Source organism: Camponotus vicinus, unplaced genomic scaffold (genome assembly GCF_025532165.1).
Source record: "Camponotus vicinus isolate PSW18456_S1 unplaced genomic scaffold, iyCamVici1.0 SCAF_8, whole genome shotgun sequence".
Classification (NCBI taxonomy): Eukaryota; Metazoa; Arthropoda; class Insecta; order Hymenoptera; family Formicidae; genus Camponotus; species Camponotus vicinus.
This window is the reverse complement of record NW_028141980.1, coordinates 14698767-14711681: the sequence shown is the minus strand read 5'-3', so window position 1 is coordinate 14711681 and position 12915 is coordinate 14698767. Positions and strand designations below refer to the sequence as shown.

The following is a 12915-nucleotide window of genomic DNA, read 5'->3' as shown; positions in this document are numbered from 1 at the left end:
GAAATTGTGCACATTATATATTACCCTCTGAGAACATTCATGGACTATGGCTTTGTAGTTCATGTCCACGTTTTCAATGTCCATAGAGGGAGTATCGCTTTCAGGGATCACCTAAAAACAGGCCATGACATTTCTCAGGCTTCGTTCCGATATTCACTGCCAGTACTGAGAACCTATAGCTTATGTCACGCATACTATAGATTTTCAGTACTGGCAGTGAATATCGGAACGCAGCCTCAGTCTTCTCTCTGCAACATCCGAACGCAGTATGTGCAATCGCCAAACGTCAAATAACTGTGTCGATGCTTGGAGGTTCAAGCAGTTTTCTCGTTTATCAACTGTAGATCTAAATATCGAGCGGGCGATTATGAAGGAATTTACCTTGTCGACTTGTGCAAATTACGTATTCTTCTCTCGAAATATCGGCAATGTATGTCAATATATTATTTTTATTGTATTGCGTAGAAGATGACAGAGTTCGTTTGACATATTAATTTCTGCACAAAATGTTTTGCAATGTCTCCGAAATGACTGCTTCATTCGGAGACGCTGCAAATGATGGCACAGCTTCTTCGAGTGTGTAAACCGGAAATCTATTGTGTATTTAGAAGTTATGGAACTCAAAGGTTAGTTATCCTTATTTTGCTGTCAAAATTTTACAATAAACCTGTTTTTTTTACCTTATTTTCTATATACTTTTTTGTTTTCCTTTCTTATTTCTCTCTAATGTATAATGGGAATATATATTTCATTTTGAGTATTAAAAATATAATATATATTGTTGTACCACTATATAAAAAAGAAAGAGAGATAATATTTTCAATATAATATGTAATTTCATTTTAAGATATCAACCTTCAAATCATTATGAAACCTTAAATGTTTCTGCCAATGCATCACAGAAAGAAATCAGACGAGCTTTCATCAGATTGTCAAAACAAGTATGTTATAAGTAATGTTATAGATAATTCATTTTTAATTGTGTATGAGATTTAAAAATAAAATACTTTTTAGCTTGTCTGATATAATGAGATCACGTACAATGTACTTTTTCAGCTTATTTTAGCTGTTTTGTTTTTAAATAATATAAAGTTAATAATATAAATTGCATATTTTGTGTTTCTAGCTGCATCCTGACACTAGTGGAAAACACAGTCATGTTGACTTTGTAAAGTTGAACGAAGCTTATTCGATTCTGGGAAAAGAAAATACCAGACGCAAATATGATTTAGACTTGAAATATACTAAATACAATCCATCCTATACATATAATACACAAAACAGGTAAAATTTGAATAATATTTTAAAGGAAATTGAGTAAATGTTGGATACAACACTCCTCTATTCAATTTTTCATTTAAACTTGCATATTTTATGTAATCTGTGTAGAAAATCTTGAAAAAAAACATTGTAAGTGAGCGCCGAGTAATTAAAGATGCACACGCAATATGTAATATTATTAAAAATCGATCAATGACTATTACAATATTTCATAATTAATGATAAAAATTGTTATATAATATTTGTGTTCTTCTTATATTTAACATATATATTTAAACTGCATTCGATTTGGCGCTATAAATGCTTGTGAAGCGTTTGACCAATTAGGGCAAAGATTACTTTGCTCCAATAGGTCAATCAAATGATTCCAACATTTGTAGCGCCAAATCGACCGCAGCTTACAATATATGTATATCAATATCACAAATATAAAATGTAAATATCATATAACAATTATATTATAATAGTTATTATTATTGTGATGACACGAGTGATAATTGCGAAAAATTTAGACCTTCACGATAATTGAGATACGTAAAACGCTTTGAATGATACGTGAAAGGATAAGAAAGGAAAAAATTCTCGTATGTAAATGATTACGTCATGAGAGCCATATTTAATTTTACGAACGCGGAACTGTACCACAGCATTTTGATCGGAATGCGGAATCGGGACTTGAGATTTTTTTTCATCTTGTTTATATGGTGTATTGTGTGCAATTATTTAATAATATCAGGACGCCTATAATTATAGATTGTGATCGAGTATTGTGATATCGAAGGATCGGTTAATCACTGCGATTAAACTACGATAACAGTCATAATTATATCGGTTATTATATTATAGTTATAAAAATCATTTCGTATTTGAGTTATAATTTTACATAGAAAGAAATAAACATCGTCTGCAAGTAAATGTATAATATCGGGAGTGACGAGAAAAATATATCGGGCAATTATCGTATTATACATTGATTGATAGGATATCTCATTGGTGATGTGAATGTGCGACAGTTTTATCAAATGAATTTCGTGCGATTGTAGTTTCAACCATTATGTTAAACATATTAATGAAATCATCGAAAAGATTTCACTTTTTCTCTCGTCTACAACTAAATGTGTTAAAAACGGGTTAAAATATCGAAAAAAGTATCGGGCGATTCATATTATACGTTGATACAGCATACGCGTCGACAGTGAAATGTGTGACAGTTCTGTCAAGTAAACTCCGTGCGACCGTAAGTTCAAATATTATTAAATGAATAAATGAGTAATTTAAAGGCGCAAATACCTGTTTATTTAAAATTTATTTAATGATAATAAGATATAAATATTTTTAGCTTTAAAATTTATAGTAATATTAGATGTGTATATGATCATATTTACTATTTCTTAAAACACATAAAATATGTATATAAGTTTCAAATAAATTGAATTAGCTCTTATATTGGACATTTATCGAATATTTAAAGAAATGATTATATTAATTTATTATGTAACGTAGAAACAATTGTTATTTGTTAGATTTATACATCACTAATATTTTCTATTTTCATCAAAAATCTGTAAAAATTTAAAATTGTCAAAACTTAATGCATTTGTACTTACATATATTATTTTCAAAATATACTTTAAATGAATCCTAATTCAATGATTATTTTCAGTGATTATTGTAACACTGAGAAACAGAATATTTTGAATAATGTTTTTCTGAAAAAATTATCAAGAAATTTATTTTTACAATTGGTTCTACATTGTATAACTACATGTATAAAAAATATAATATAATTGATAAAAAATGGAATGTATTGTTTTAGGCAATATGGGAGTCAATGGGAATATGAGGTGCGTGCAGCGGGAGGACCATGGCCACCACCTAAACAAAATCCAAATGCATATTTCGGTCATCTAATAGCTTTTCTGTTCCTTACATTGGGGTTGGTACACTTTATTTTTATGTTTCATTCTTTAAAGACAAGAAAGATTTTGATTTTGCAAAATAGTGAATTAGAAAATAAATACCAAGAGATTAGAAGTATCGCACATAGTAAATCCAATAATAAACAATATATCATAGAAAATATTAACTCCGCAAAGGAGCTTAGTGAGTACCTGGCTCGTAAAGAGTAATGATTGATTTTTGAATTATGAATATATTATCAAAAACTGAATCAAGAAAGTGTCAATTATTGTATCACATTAGTGTTCTTTTTCCACATATACTTTTTCTTGGAATCCTTTTCCTCTCAATTAAAAATAAAAATAAACATAAATTCCTATTTATGTGATAGAAAAGAGAACTTCTTTGTACTCTTTTTTTATTAGATTTTTCTTACAGACTTATTTACTTTAAAAAAGAAATTTAAAAAGTGTCATATAACATATTAAATACAAGACAAGAAATACATAAAAGTATAGAATGTTGTTTCCATCTATTAATTATGCTTGAAACAATTCTAATAGTGTATTTTTTACTCATAATTGTGTGTGCATTTAAAGATATTTGCTTTATCAAGAAAAGATAAAACAGAGTAATTCTATATATATATATATATATATATATCAGTTATATATCTTTAATATTTTCTTATCAAATTAAACTCGTTATCGTTTCCAAGGATCAACTTTTCATTATAATTTCAATGTTTAATTTAATCTCTTTTTTTAATTTCTTTCTTACTCTTCATAATTTCTTTATATAACTGACGACTGCTGTATGAGGCGAAGAAGGTGAAAAGATTGGTTTTCCTTCTTCATCCACGTAATCGCTATAATTGAGTTTGTATATCGTGTCAAAACCAATTCGTTCACAAAGTTTGCCGGAGAATAAAGACGAGCAATCCGCTCTAACGTAATGAAATCCTTGCTCCTTTGCAATTTCTCTGCAAAGGTAGATAAATAAAAAATATATCGCTTGAACGCATCGTTCACATTGAACTCTAAACCTATTATTAAGCTATACTCACAGCGTTTTTTCTATGAGAGCCTTTGCAACGCCTTTTCCTCTCCAATTTGTATTTACTGAAATTATTTTGATCTCCAAGACATTTAAATCTTGAAATCGTCCACTCACATTCACATTTTTATCTACATAATGCAATAACCTCAGTATTTTTTTAAATTTTGCATTTTTGCATGATTCTATGTATTCTGGCTCTTCGTCCGGTGGAGGCTCTGATTTACCTATAGAAAAAAAAAGATATAAATTCTTTATATAGTTGTATATAATTATATAAATTCTTTATATAATTATTTTACACGCATATAATAGCATATAATGTATGCAATATGTGTTGCTTAATAATCAGAAATATCGTTTCCATTTAGTAAACATTAATACGCAGCTATTAAGATAATTGATTAAAAATTCCTTTTCCCGTGATGTAAATTATTTGCAATCATTAGCAGTTATTCATGATGTTTCTAACGTAATAGATTTTTATTTAATTCTGCTTGGATTTTAATGGTCCACATATAAAGTTTTGAAAATAATATTAATAAATATAGTTCAGTACTTATATACATTATATATATATAGCACATATATGCATACAGCTACGCACGGTGTTTACATATTACTTTAACGACGTCTGCTAATTACCAAATTAAGCCATAAATTAAATTAATAATTGCATAATTGGTATAGCAGATAACGGTATATATGATACCGTTAAAAGTCCAAAAAGAGAGAAGAAAAATATTATACTTTCATATATAGAATAATTTAACTCTTTCTCAGTTTAAAATATAATAATTTATTTATTGTATAAAAAATTTAGTTGAAAAAATGAAACATTTCAAATTCACTTTTCACTTTCTATTAAGGAAAGAAAAATCGATTCTAAAAAAAATTATTTAGATGATTGTATATAATAATATATAATAATATATAATAATATATTATATATAACAATAATATATTTTTTTATTATCTAACAAGATAAAAAATATCTAAAAAAAGCAAATCATTTTTTGAATTTGAATATATTTAAATTATCTTTTCAGTTAATGAGAAAAGATATTTTTTTCTCTTTTGTAAGAGTGCGTTATCTTCTACTTTTATGAATTTTATAATGAAATTACTGACCATATTAAAAGATTAAATGGACAGTATCTGGATAGACACAGTTAATATTTTTCTTCAACGATATAAATCGTAATATGTAGTATATAAATCTATCAGTGAATATCGGTATTATTTTTGAAAACAATATTTTTTTAATCTTTTCACATAGAATTCATATAGAAATATAATACTCTCTTTATTTAAGAATGTTACTTTGAAAAAACAAATTTTAATTAAAAAATACCTGTTTTAAGTCCAATTGCACCAATGTTATTTTTACTTTAAGCGAGACTTAAATATATGTTTCTTTTTATTTATTTAGAAATAAAAATAAAAATAGACTCATATATACGTCTCGCTTAAATCCAAATTAATATTAATGGTTTCAGTTTATATGTTTTCATGTCGTTGACTTAAGCTTTTACCGGTTTATATACATATCAATTTAATTGTTTCTTGATAAATATTTTTTATGCTTTATACCGTTAGTATGAAACAGAGAGAGAGAGAGAGAAAGAGCGAGACTTGCGTATTTGCAATGCATAATTTCCAATTCTAATTTTCGAATATCGCATAAGCTTATTTGCGTGTCTTACAAGCATTTAAATGTAAATATATATTTATCAACAGATAAATCTGTGCTGTAATTATTTTTTATAGTTATAACTAGTATCGAATTAATAATTCACGAGAGTGAAGATTTGTAAGATTTTACGTAATACCGAAGTACCGTTGGATTTCCTTAGTTTTTTTCTTTGCATTTATTTGAATATGCGATAGATCTCCAATTAAGTGGTAATTTTTGCATCTATTCAATCGAGCCACGTGCGTATTAAAGGAAGATGAAAATAAATGTATATAAATGTATATAAATGTATATAAATGTATATAAATAACGATATATGCATCAATTTTTGATCATAGTTATAAGATATCAAAATCAACAAGAATATTTAATGTAATATTATACATTATAAAATATTTTCAATCACTTTAATAATACCAGTAAAATTAAAGCAAGAAGAACACTTTCAAAGATTGATAATTCTTCCTTTTTTGTAGCATAATTGAAAAAAAATCATTCGTCTTCGCAAAAACTTATTTCTAAGAAGTCTTATGTATAGAAACTTATTTCTATGCAGAATGACTAACACTCTATACTCAAAAAATACAACAACATGATTTCTTTAGATTATGTAAAATATATGAAAAGTTTATTGAAATTCATTGTAGGTGCATCAAATAAATTCATTATAATTGCAATTGCATCAAACAATTCATCATAATTGCAATGTTTTCTTTGTAAGATTTAAAGAGAAGATGTGTTTACAAATGAAAAAATTCCCATTTCATAGAGTATTAAATCATACGAATAAGCATATTTTCATCTTCCTCTAATTCCACTCGATTGAGATGTTAAAATTACCATATATATATAATTTAAAAATCTCGTGTACGAATAAATGTATACGGAAAAAGCTGAAAAAATACAAAACATAAAATTACTGTTGCGATCTTACCATTGAGCAGAACACCAATAATTGCACCACTCGCAGTAACCGCCATTAGACTCAAGTTATTTTCAAACGATGAATGGCTGCAATAATCTTCCAATTCCGCGCAAGTACTGTCCTCGCCTTCCGGAATCAGTTGAACACTCTGATTGAGCGGTTCGTCCCTGAAGAAGAACCTTCTCAAGAATTTTAACACCTTTAATTTATCATTCTTGTTAATTATCTCGATGTGATAGTCCATACCACTGCTCGATCCATCGGCCGAATCGGCCAACTGAAATAAGAAATGTTGCAAAATTAAGGATATTATGTAATTATGAGAATTTATAGAGAAATTTTTATTTAATAATAATTTATTTAATTTTTAATTAATATTTAAAAGAGAAGAGATTGCGATATATTTTTTTATTTAATTTTTATAATTAGAATATATATAGAAATTATTTAAAAAATTCGAAATGGTTGATATTTAATAATGAATCGAACAGTCGATATCCTATCCTGAAATTATTTGATAAACTATTAACATCGAATGTCATTATTTAATAGATGAAGATATATTTAATTATTTAATAGATGAAGATATATTTAATTATTTAATAGATGAAGATATATTTAATTAAAGCTTTATACATACTTTTGATAGGATATTGAGTTGATATAAAAAACAGGTAATTATAAGAATAGAAAATTTAACATAATTTATATGAAAAACTAGCATAATTCTGAGATCGAGAATTCGGAAGAGACTTTCATACATGGGAGTGTTTTCCAACTTGTTGGAATACGCTAAATGTCGGCGTTGATGCACGTGTGACATTCCTATTTATTCGACTCTATTTTATTACGTTGATCGGTCGTTGAGCGGTCAACGTCATCCAGTGCTAATTCGTCTTTGATCTACTTCTAGACAGTGATTTATAAGAGTCGATAAGATCGTTTGCGTGTGTGACGTGCGTTTCGGCACGAGCTTCGCGAACAGAGATTTAAAGGAAAACTGTAAAAAGTTTCTCTATAACAGGATATCTATTTTTAAATTTTAAACAATTTGAGGATTTAGGATTATGAATTTTATTTTTTAGATGTTACTGTAACATCACAACACATTTAAAATAAATCTTAAATGTGTAAAACTCTTTTGCCTTGAATGTTATGATACTCGCGTGCAGTTCGAAATGTCCTTCCTCCGACAAATTATTTCGAAGATAAGATGTTAAGTAATGTGCTAATAATATTTGTCGCAATTAAGGTAACCGGTACCTGAGCATTACGCGTCGTTGCGTTTCTATAAGGATGCCTTTGTCATCATGTGACTTACGTCACGTCAAGGGTAGCCCATCCTTACTTGCACTAGGAAGATTTTACTTCAACTTCTTTCAACGTAATTAATAATCTGCATAATAATCTCGTATTTCAGACAGTTGCCGTGGGAAAATGATTAGATCATCGCGCTGGACATTTTCTCATATGAAGAACAAAGAGTGAAGTATATTCACCCTTTCTCTTTTTTTCTCTCTACATAAAAGTATGACTTACTTCTTGGAAAAAATGTCATCGTATCTAATGACTTCAAATTGTATTGTAATAAAATGTCGATACAATAAGCACGATTCATATTCATTCACATGATACATTTAAATTAAATTATTAATAATTATTTAAATTATTATATTTTAAAATTCGGATTTTTTTAAAACCATTACAATACGATGTTCAATTCCTAATGATCTCAATTTTTATATTATTTCAAATCTTCTTTCAATTATTTCAAATTTCTTATCTTCAATTTCTTATTTGAGTTGATCCACCCTAATTTCTTACCGAGTATCTCATAATCTTTGGTGCTTCTTTTACGAAACTGGTAGTGGTCTTGTCGCTGTCGATACGCATCGCATCAACTAGACTTGATGCATGTATTTCCTCCATGATGAATGATAAAAGATTCACGAACTTTATTGCACTTCTTCGTTCAATGAAACGTAAAATAATTTTCGAAAATTGTTCGATCACGAGAACGTCGTTGTATAAATTGCGTGTTACAATTGCTCGTAGAAGCAAGTTCCAAGCACAATGCTCGGTTGCTGTCGTCGAACAGTAATCTAACACTGCATTGTGATAGCATGCTGTCTATCTTATATATATACGCTCAGCAGCACAAGGCGTTCTTGCAGGTTCAGGGACAGACATATATAGTTTAGGATACTTGGGATTGGAAATGCCTCCGTTCACATTTTAATATATATATAAATAATTATATATATATATATATATATAATTCTATATATATATATATATAGAAGCGTATCTGGGGATTGGAAATGCCTCCGTTCACATTTTAATAATTCTATATATATATATATATATATAGATAATTCTATATATATATATATATATATATATATATATATATATATATATATATATATATATATAATTATTAAAATGTGAACGGAGGCATTTCCAATATATATATATAGAAGCGTATCTATCAATAATATCTCTTAATCATGATTATTATCATGATATATGAATTATGCTAAAGCTTTATATAATTTTGCTACAATGTATTATCATAAACTAGATCTGCGTCTTTACTATGTCTTTACTAAGTAATATTGAAAGTATAAGATTCTTTCAGATGAAAATTTCGGAGGAATATATTGAGCAATAATTTTTCAATAATTTTTTTAATAATATAAACATTTCATTATTTATTGATAAACATTACATATTTTATATAACTTAAATGTATAACTTCCTTTATTTACGTTTATGTTATTAGAATATACAAATAAAATTTAATATTAAAAACCTTTATAGATAAAAATAGATTGCACGAGTTCAGTGCGTGATTCTACGTTGCATGTAGATAGATAATAAACCGCAGGACGATATGATTTCGGGTCGGTTTGCTATTTAGAATTTATAAAAAATATACCATCGCGTGTTGTATACAAAATTGGAGAATAACTTCCGTTTGATGTTGCTGTTTGACGTAACATGGGATATATTGTAACGCGGCGCATATTGTAAGAAATAATGAACGTTAATTGATACATCCGTATATTTTTAACACTCAAACGTACTTGTTTTATTATACGTATATGTGAGACACGCATGATCTAACATCAAAAAGCGTTTGAATTAAAGTAAAGTTAATATTTATCTTGCACTTGTATGCACGTGTTTCTTGGAACGAGGTGAAAAGTATTGCAAATATTTCCGTCGAATACGAGTCCGACTTGTCTATTTTTATCAAATCGACATGTTTCTGTGCATATTCATGTTTTAAGCGAATAGAAAACGTGTGAGATTAATGTTGTTTCATTATTCGCAACTTATTATCTGCAACTTTAAGATCGATTCACACTATTGGTCCGCTCACGGTCCGATCAAATATTCTTCCATTGTTTATAAATGTACGTATTCACACCATGGCTCAGATCAGCAGTTGAGCATGTACATGAACACGTACATTTATAAACAATGGAAGAATATTTGATCGAACCGTGAGCGGACCGTGAGCGGAGCGTGAATGGAGAATGTGAATCGATCGATTCTTAAAATAATATAGTAATCGAACAATCGTTATCGTAACAGCAATCTATCTAGTTATTGTAATTTGCATTATACGGTGTGTACGGGAATCGAAAAGTCGGTTTGCCATAAATATGAAGAAAAACATCTTCTCTATACATTTTTATGGCATTTTGCGTTGAGGTCGTTTACGCCCAGTACAACAATACGATTGTGCTATATAAGTGTAGAACGGGACATGCTAAAGACAACGACGACTGGTCACTCCCATTAATCTCTCGGCACGAAGGTCACTAATGATCACAACCGTCGTATCTGAAATAGGACTTTACAGATCATAGCAAGGATCATATAATTCAAGATTAAGGCTATCCTTGTTCTAAATATATAGGATTGATTGATTCTCTCGCCATCAATTAATTCCGAAAAGCGAAAATAAATTTATAAACACATTAAATACATGACATTAATACACATATTATACAAAATGTGTAAAAATGTCTATAAGAGAGTTATTTATATAAAATGTCTCGTATCAACATATGGTGAATTTATTTAAAATCCATGTAAAATTTTTTGCGACAAAAATCGCGAAAAATGATAATTTTTATATAATTTGCAGATTAAATACAATTAAAAATTATTCGTTTTCGGTACAAACGATCAGCTTTTGTAAGCTCTGTACAACTTAAGTCACCACTGCTAACGAACCAGTATCGTTTAGCAATGGTGATTTAAGTTGCATGAAGGTGCGGCAAGAATTGCGAAGCATCATGATGATCGCGTCCTTTGATCACGACATTCGATAAGCGAAACTATCGATAAACGATCGACAATGAAATATAAGTCTTTCTTGAACGTTCTCTTTGTTTTCCTCGAACCGGATGTAGTAACGAGTCCTGAACAAATATTTTAAATGGAGCCTTTGCGTTCGACGAATAAGAAAGGAATAGCATGGTCGATGTATAATAAAATTTTATCGTACAAAAAACGGGAGCCTTTAGCAGATTTATTAGAATAGCGAAAAATAGATTATCCTTGAAATGCAAGGTGAATCATATATTTTAAAAGTATCAGTCGCTTTAAATTTTCTCTCGTTAGTGATTAATGCAAATTTTTGTGTTTTCTTAGATAATTTCATACAAGAACTAGAATTTTTACACTCCAAACTATTGCAATTTTTACTATTATATCTTTATATGCGATATTAATTTCTTACATTATTTTCTCTTAGTCAAGAATTTTTAGCTTAATGCTAGAGTGGCACGAAAGTCGATCGTTTCTCGATATATCGTATATCTAGTGTATACTAGTGTATCAAGTATCTCGATATTCAAGGCAGAATTTTGTTCCATCATTTTTTATTATTACAAATTATTTTTGTACATTTGTAATAAATTATTTATAAAAATAAAATATAGAAGAAAAAATATGTTAAATAAACAGATAACATAAAAAATTGCCGATAAATGATATTCGCTGCAGTCGAAAAAAATATATTGAAATTACGCGATAATATTACTATAAAAAGAAAAACGACAAATAATAGTCATGAAGTTTAATCGTGGATTCGATATTCAATCCGTTCAATTAAATTAAATTGATGTTTGACAAATAACCGCAAGTGTGCATTCCTTAGCTGGAAATTGATTGTGACTTTAATCGGATCTCAATTAAAGAGTGGGAAGGCCAGTTTTACCATGTTGACTTAACACGCGCCTATATTTGAGTGATTATATTTAGAGCACCTTCAGAGCGTTTCATGAAGCCATTCGTCTTACCGCGATCGTAACGTACTATGCGTTTTGATAAATCGGTTTTAAAGCCGCTATTATAGATGGAATACTATGGCCTTGAGTAAACGGTCAATAGGATTATGTTTTTGCTATTGCGTTTATCGAATACATATTATATACCATTCATTACGCGGATAATACTTCAGTAATACTTCAGTAAAAACTAAACGTTTTCAGATACATGATGAGACACACCTTTCCGTTTATATGATAAAAACAGAGAAGAAGACATCAAAACGTGTAGTATTTTGTGCTTTAGCTTGGCTGGAAATTCAAAGTAAAAATTTATATTTATTAGAGATTGCGATTCTTATTAGATTGTATCACATTTTTTAGAATAGAAAAGAATAGTTTCAAGTAATTTGAATACTCTGCAAATAATCTTTTTTAAAGAAAAATTAAGATCTGAGAAATTAATTATGAAAATAACAAATAGTATATTAAAAATCATAATGAAAACGATCGGAATAAAAATGAGACAGATTTAGAAACCTAGGATTATACGATTAAGTACGATTTAACATACAAATAAGTAATGCCATGTGATTTTGTGATAAATAAACTAATTGTATAAATAAACTAAATTAATATTAATAGTTTATATCAGCTTTAATAAACTGCTAGAAAATGATACCAATTTAATGAATCTTACGTCAATTTCGATATCTTTCACATCTGTGCTTTTGCATATTCCTTATCGTGTGAAAAAGATCAAATTATAC

General features: G+C 28.4%; 2 protein-coding genes across 5 annotated transcripts in view; one reads left to right on the top strand and one right to left on the bottom strand.

Annotated features, from left to right (window-relative positions):
* Positions 1-420: 420 nt before the first annotated feature.
* Positions 421-3451, top strand: LOC145976020 (dnaJ homolog subfamily C member 4). The gene is made up of 4 exons (XM_083106858.1): positions 421-626; positions 848-941; positions 1127-1284; positions 3098-3451. The coding sequence occupies exons 1-4, from the start codon at positions 556-558 to the stop codon at positions 3408-3410; spliced, it is 636 nt and encodes a 211-aa protein (XP_082962984.1). The 5' UTR covers positions 421-555; the 3' UTR covers positions 3411-3451.
* LOC145976018 (arylalkylamine N-acetyltransferase 1) overlaps positions 3179-12915 on the bottom strand; it is a 19463-nt gene continuing 9726 nt past the window's right edge. For 3 of the 4 annotated variants that reach the window (XM_083106853.1, XM_083106852.1, XM_083106855.1), the window contains exons 2-4: positions 6867-7134; positions 4247-4463; positions 3179-4162 (exon numbers count right to left, since the gene is read on the bottom strand). In XM_083106853.1, coding sequence (XP_082962979.1) covers positions 3964-4162; positions 4247-4463; positions 6867-7101 — 651 coding nt within the window. In that variant the 5' untranslated portion in view covers positions 7102-7134 and the 3' untranslated portion in view covers positions 3179-3963. Of the gene's footprint in view, positions 4163-4246; positions 4464-6866; positions 7135-8681; positions 8959-12915 lie in introns of those variants that run through there. The other variant, XM_083106856.1, reaches the window with a different exon arrangement.

Bases quoted from the DNA above. Each gene is read 5' to 3' on its own strand.
- LOC145976020 (XM_083106858.1), top strand. From the start codon at position 556: ATGATGGCACAGCTTCTTCGAGTGTGTAAACCGGAAATCTATTGTGTA. The intron at 627-847 runs GTTAGTTATCCT...TTTCATTTTAAG, and splicing joins AGAAGTTATGGAACTCAAAG to ATATCAACCTTCAAATCATT. The intron at 942-1,126 runs GTATGTTATAAG...TTGTGTTTCTAG, and splicing joins TCATCAGATTGTCAAAACAA to CTGCATCCTGACACTAGTGG.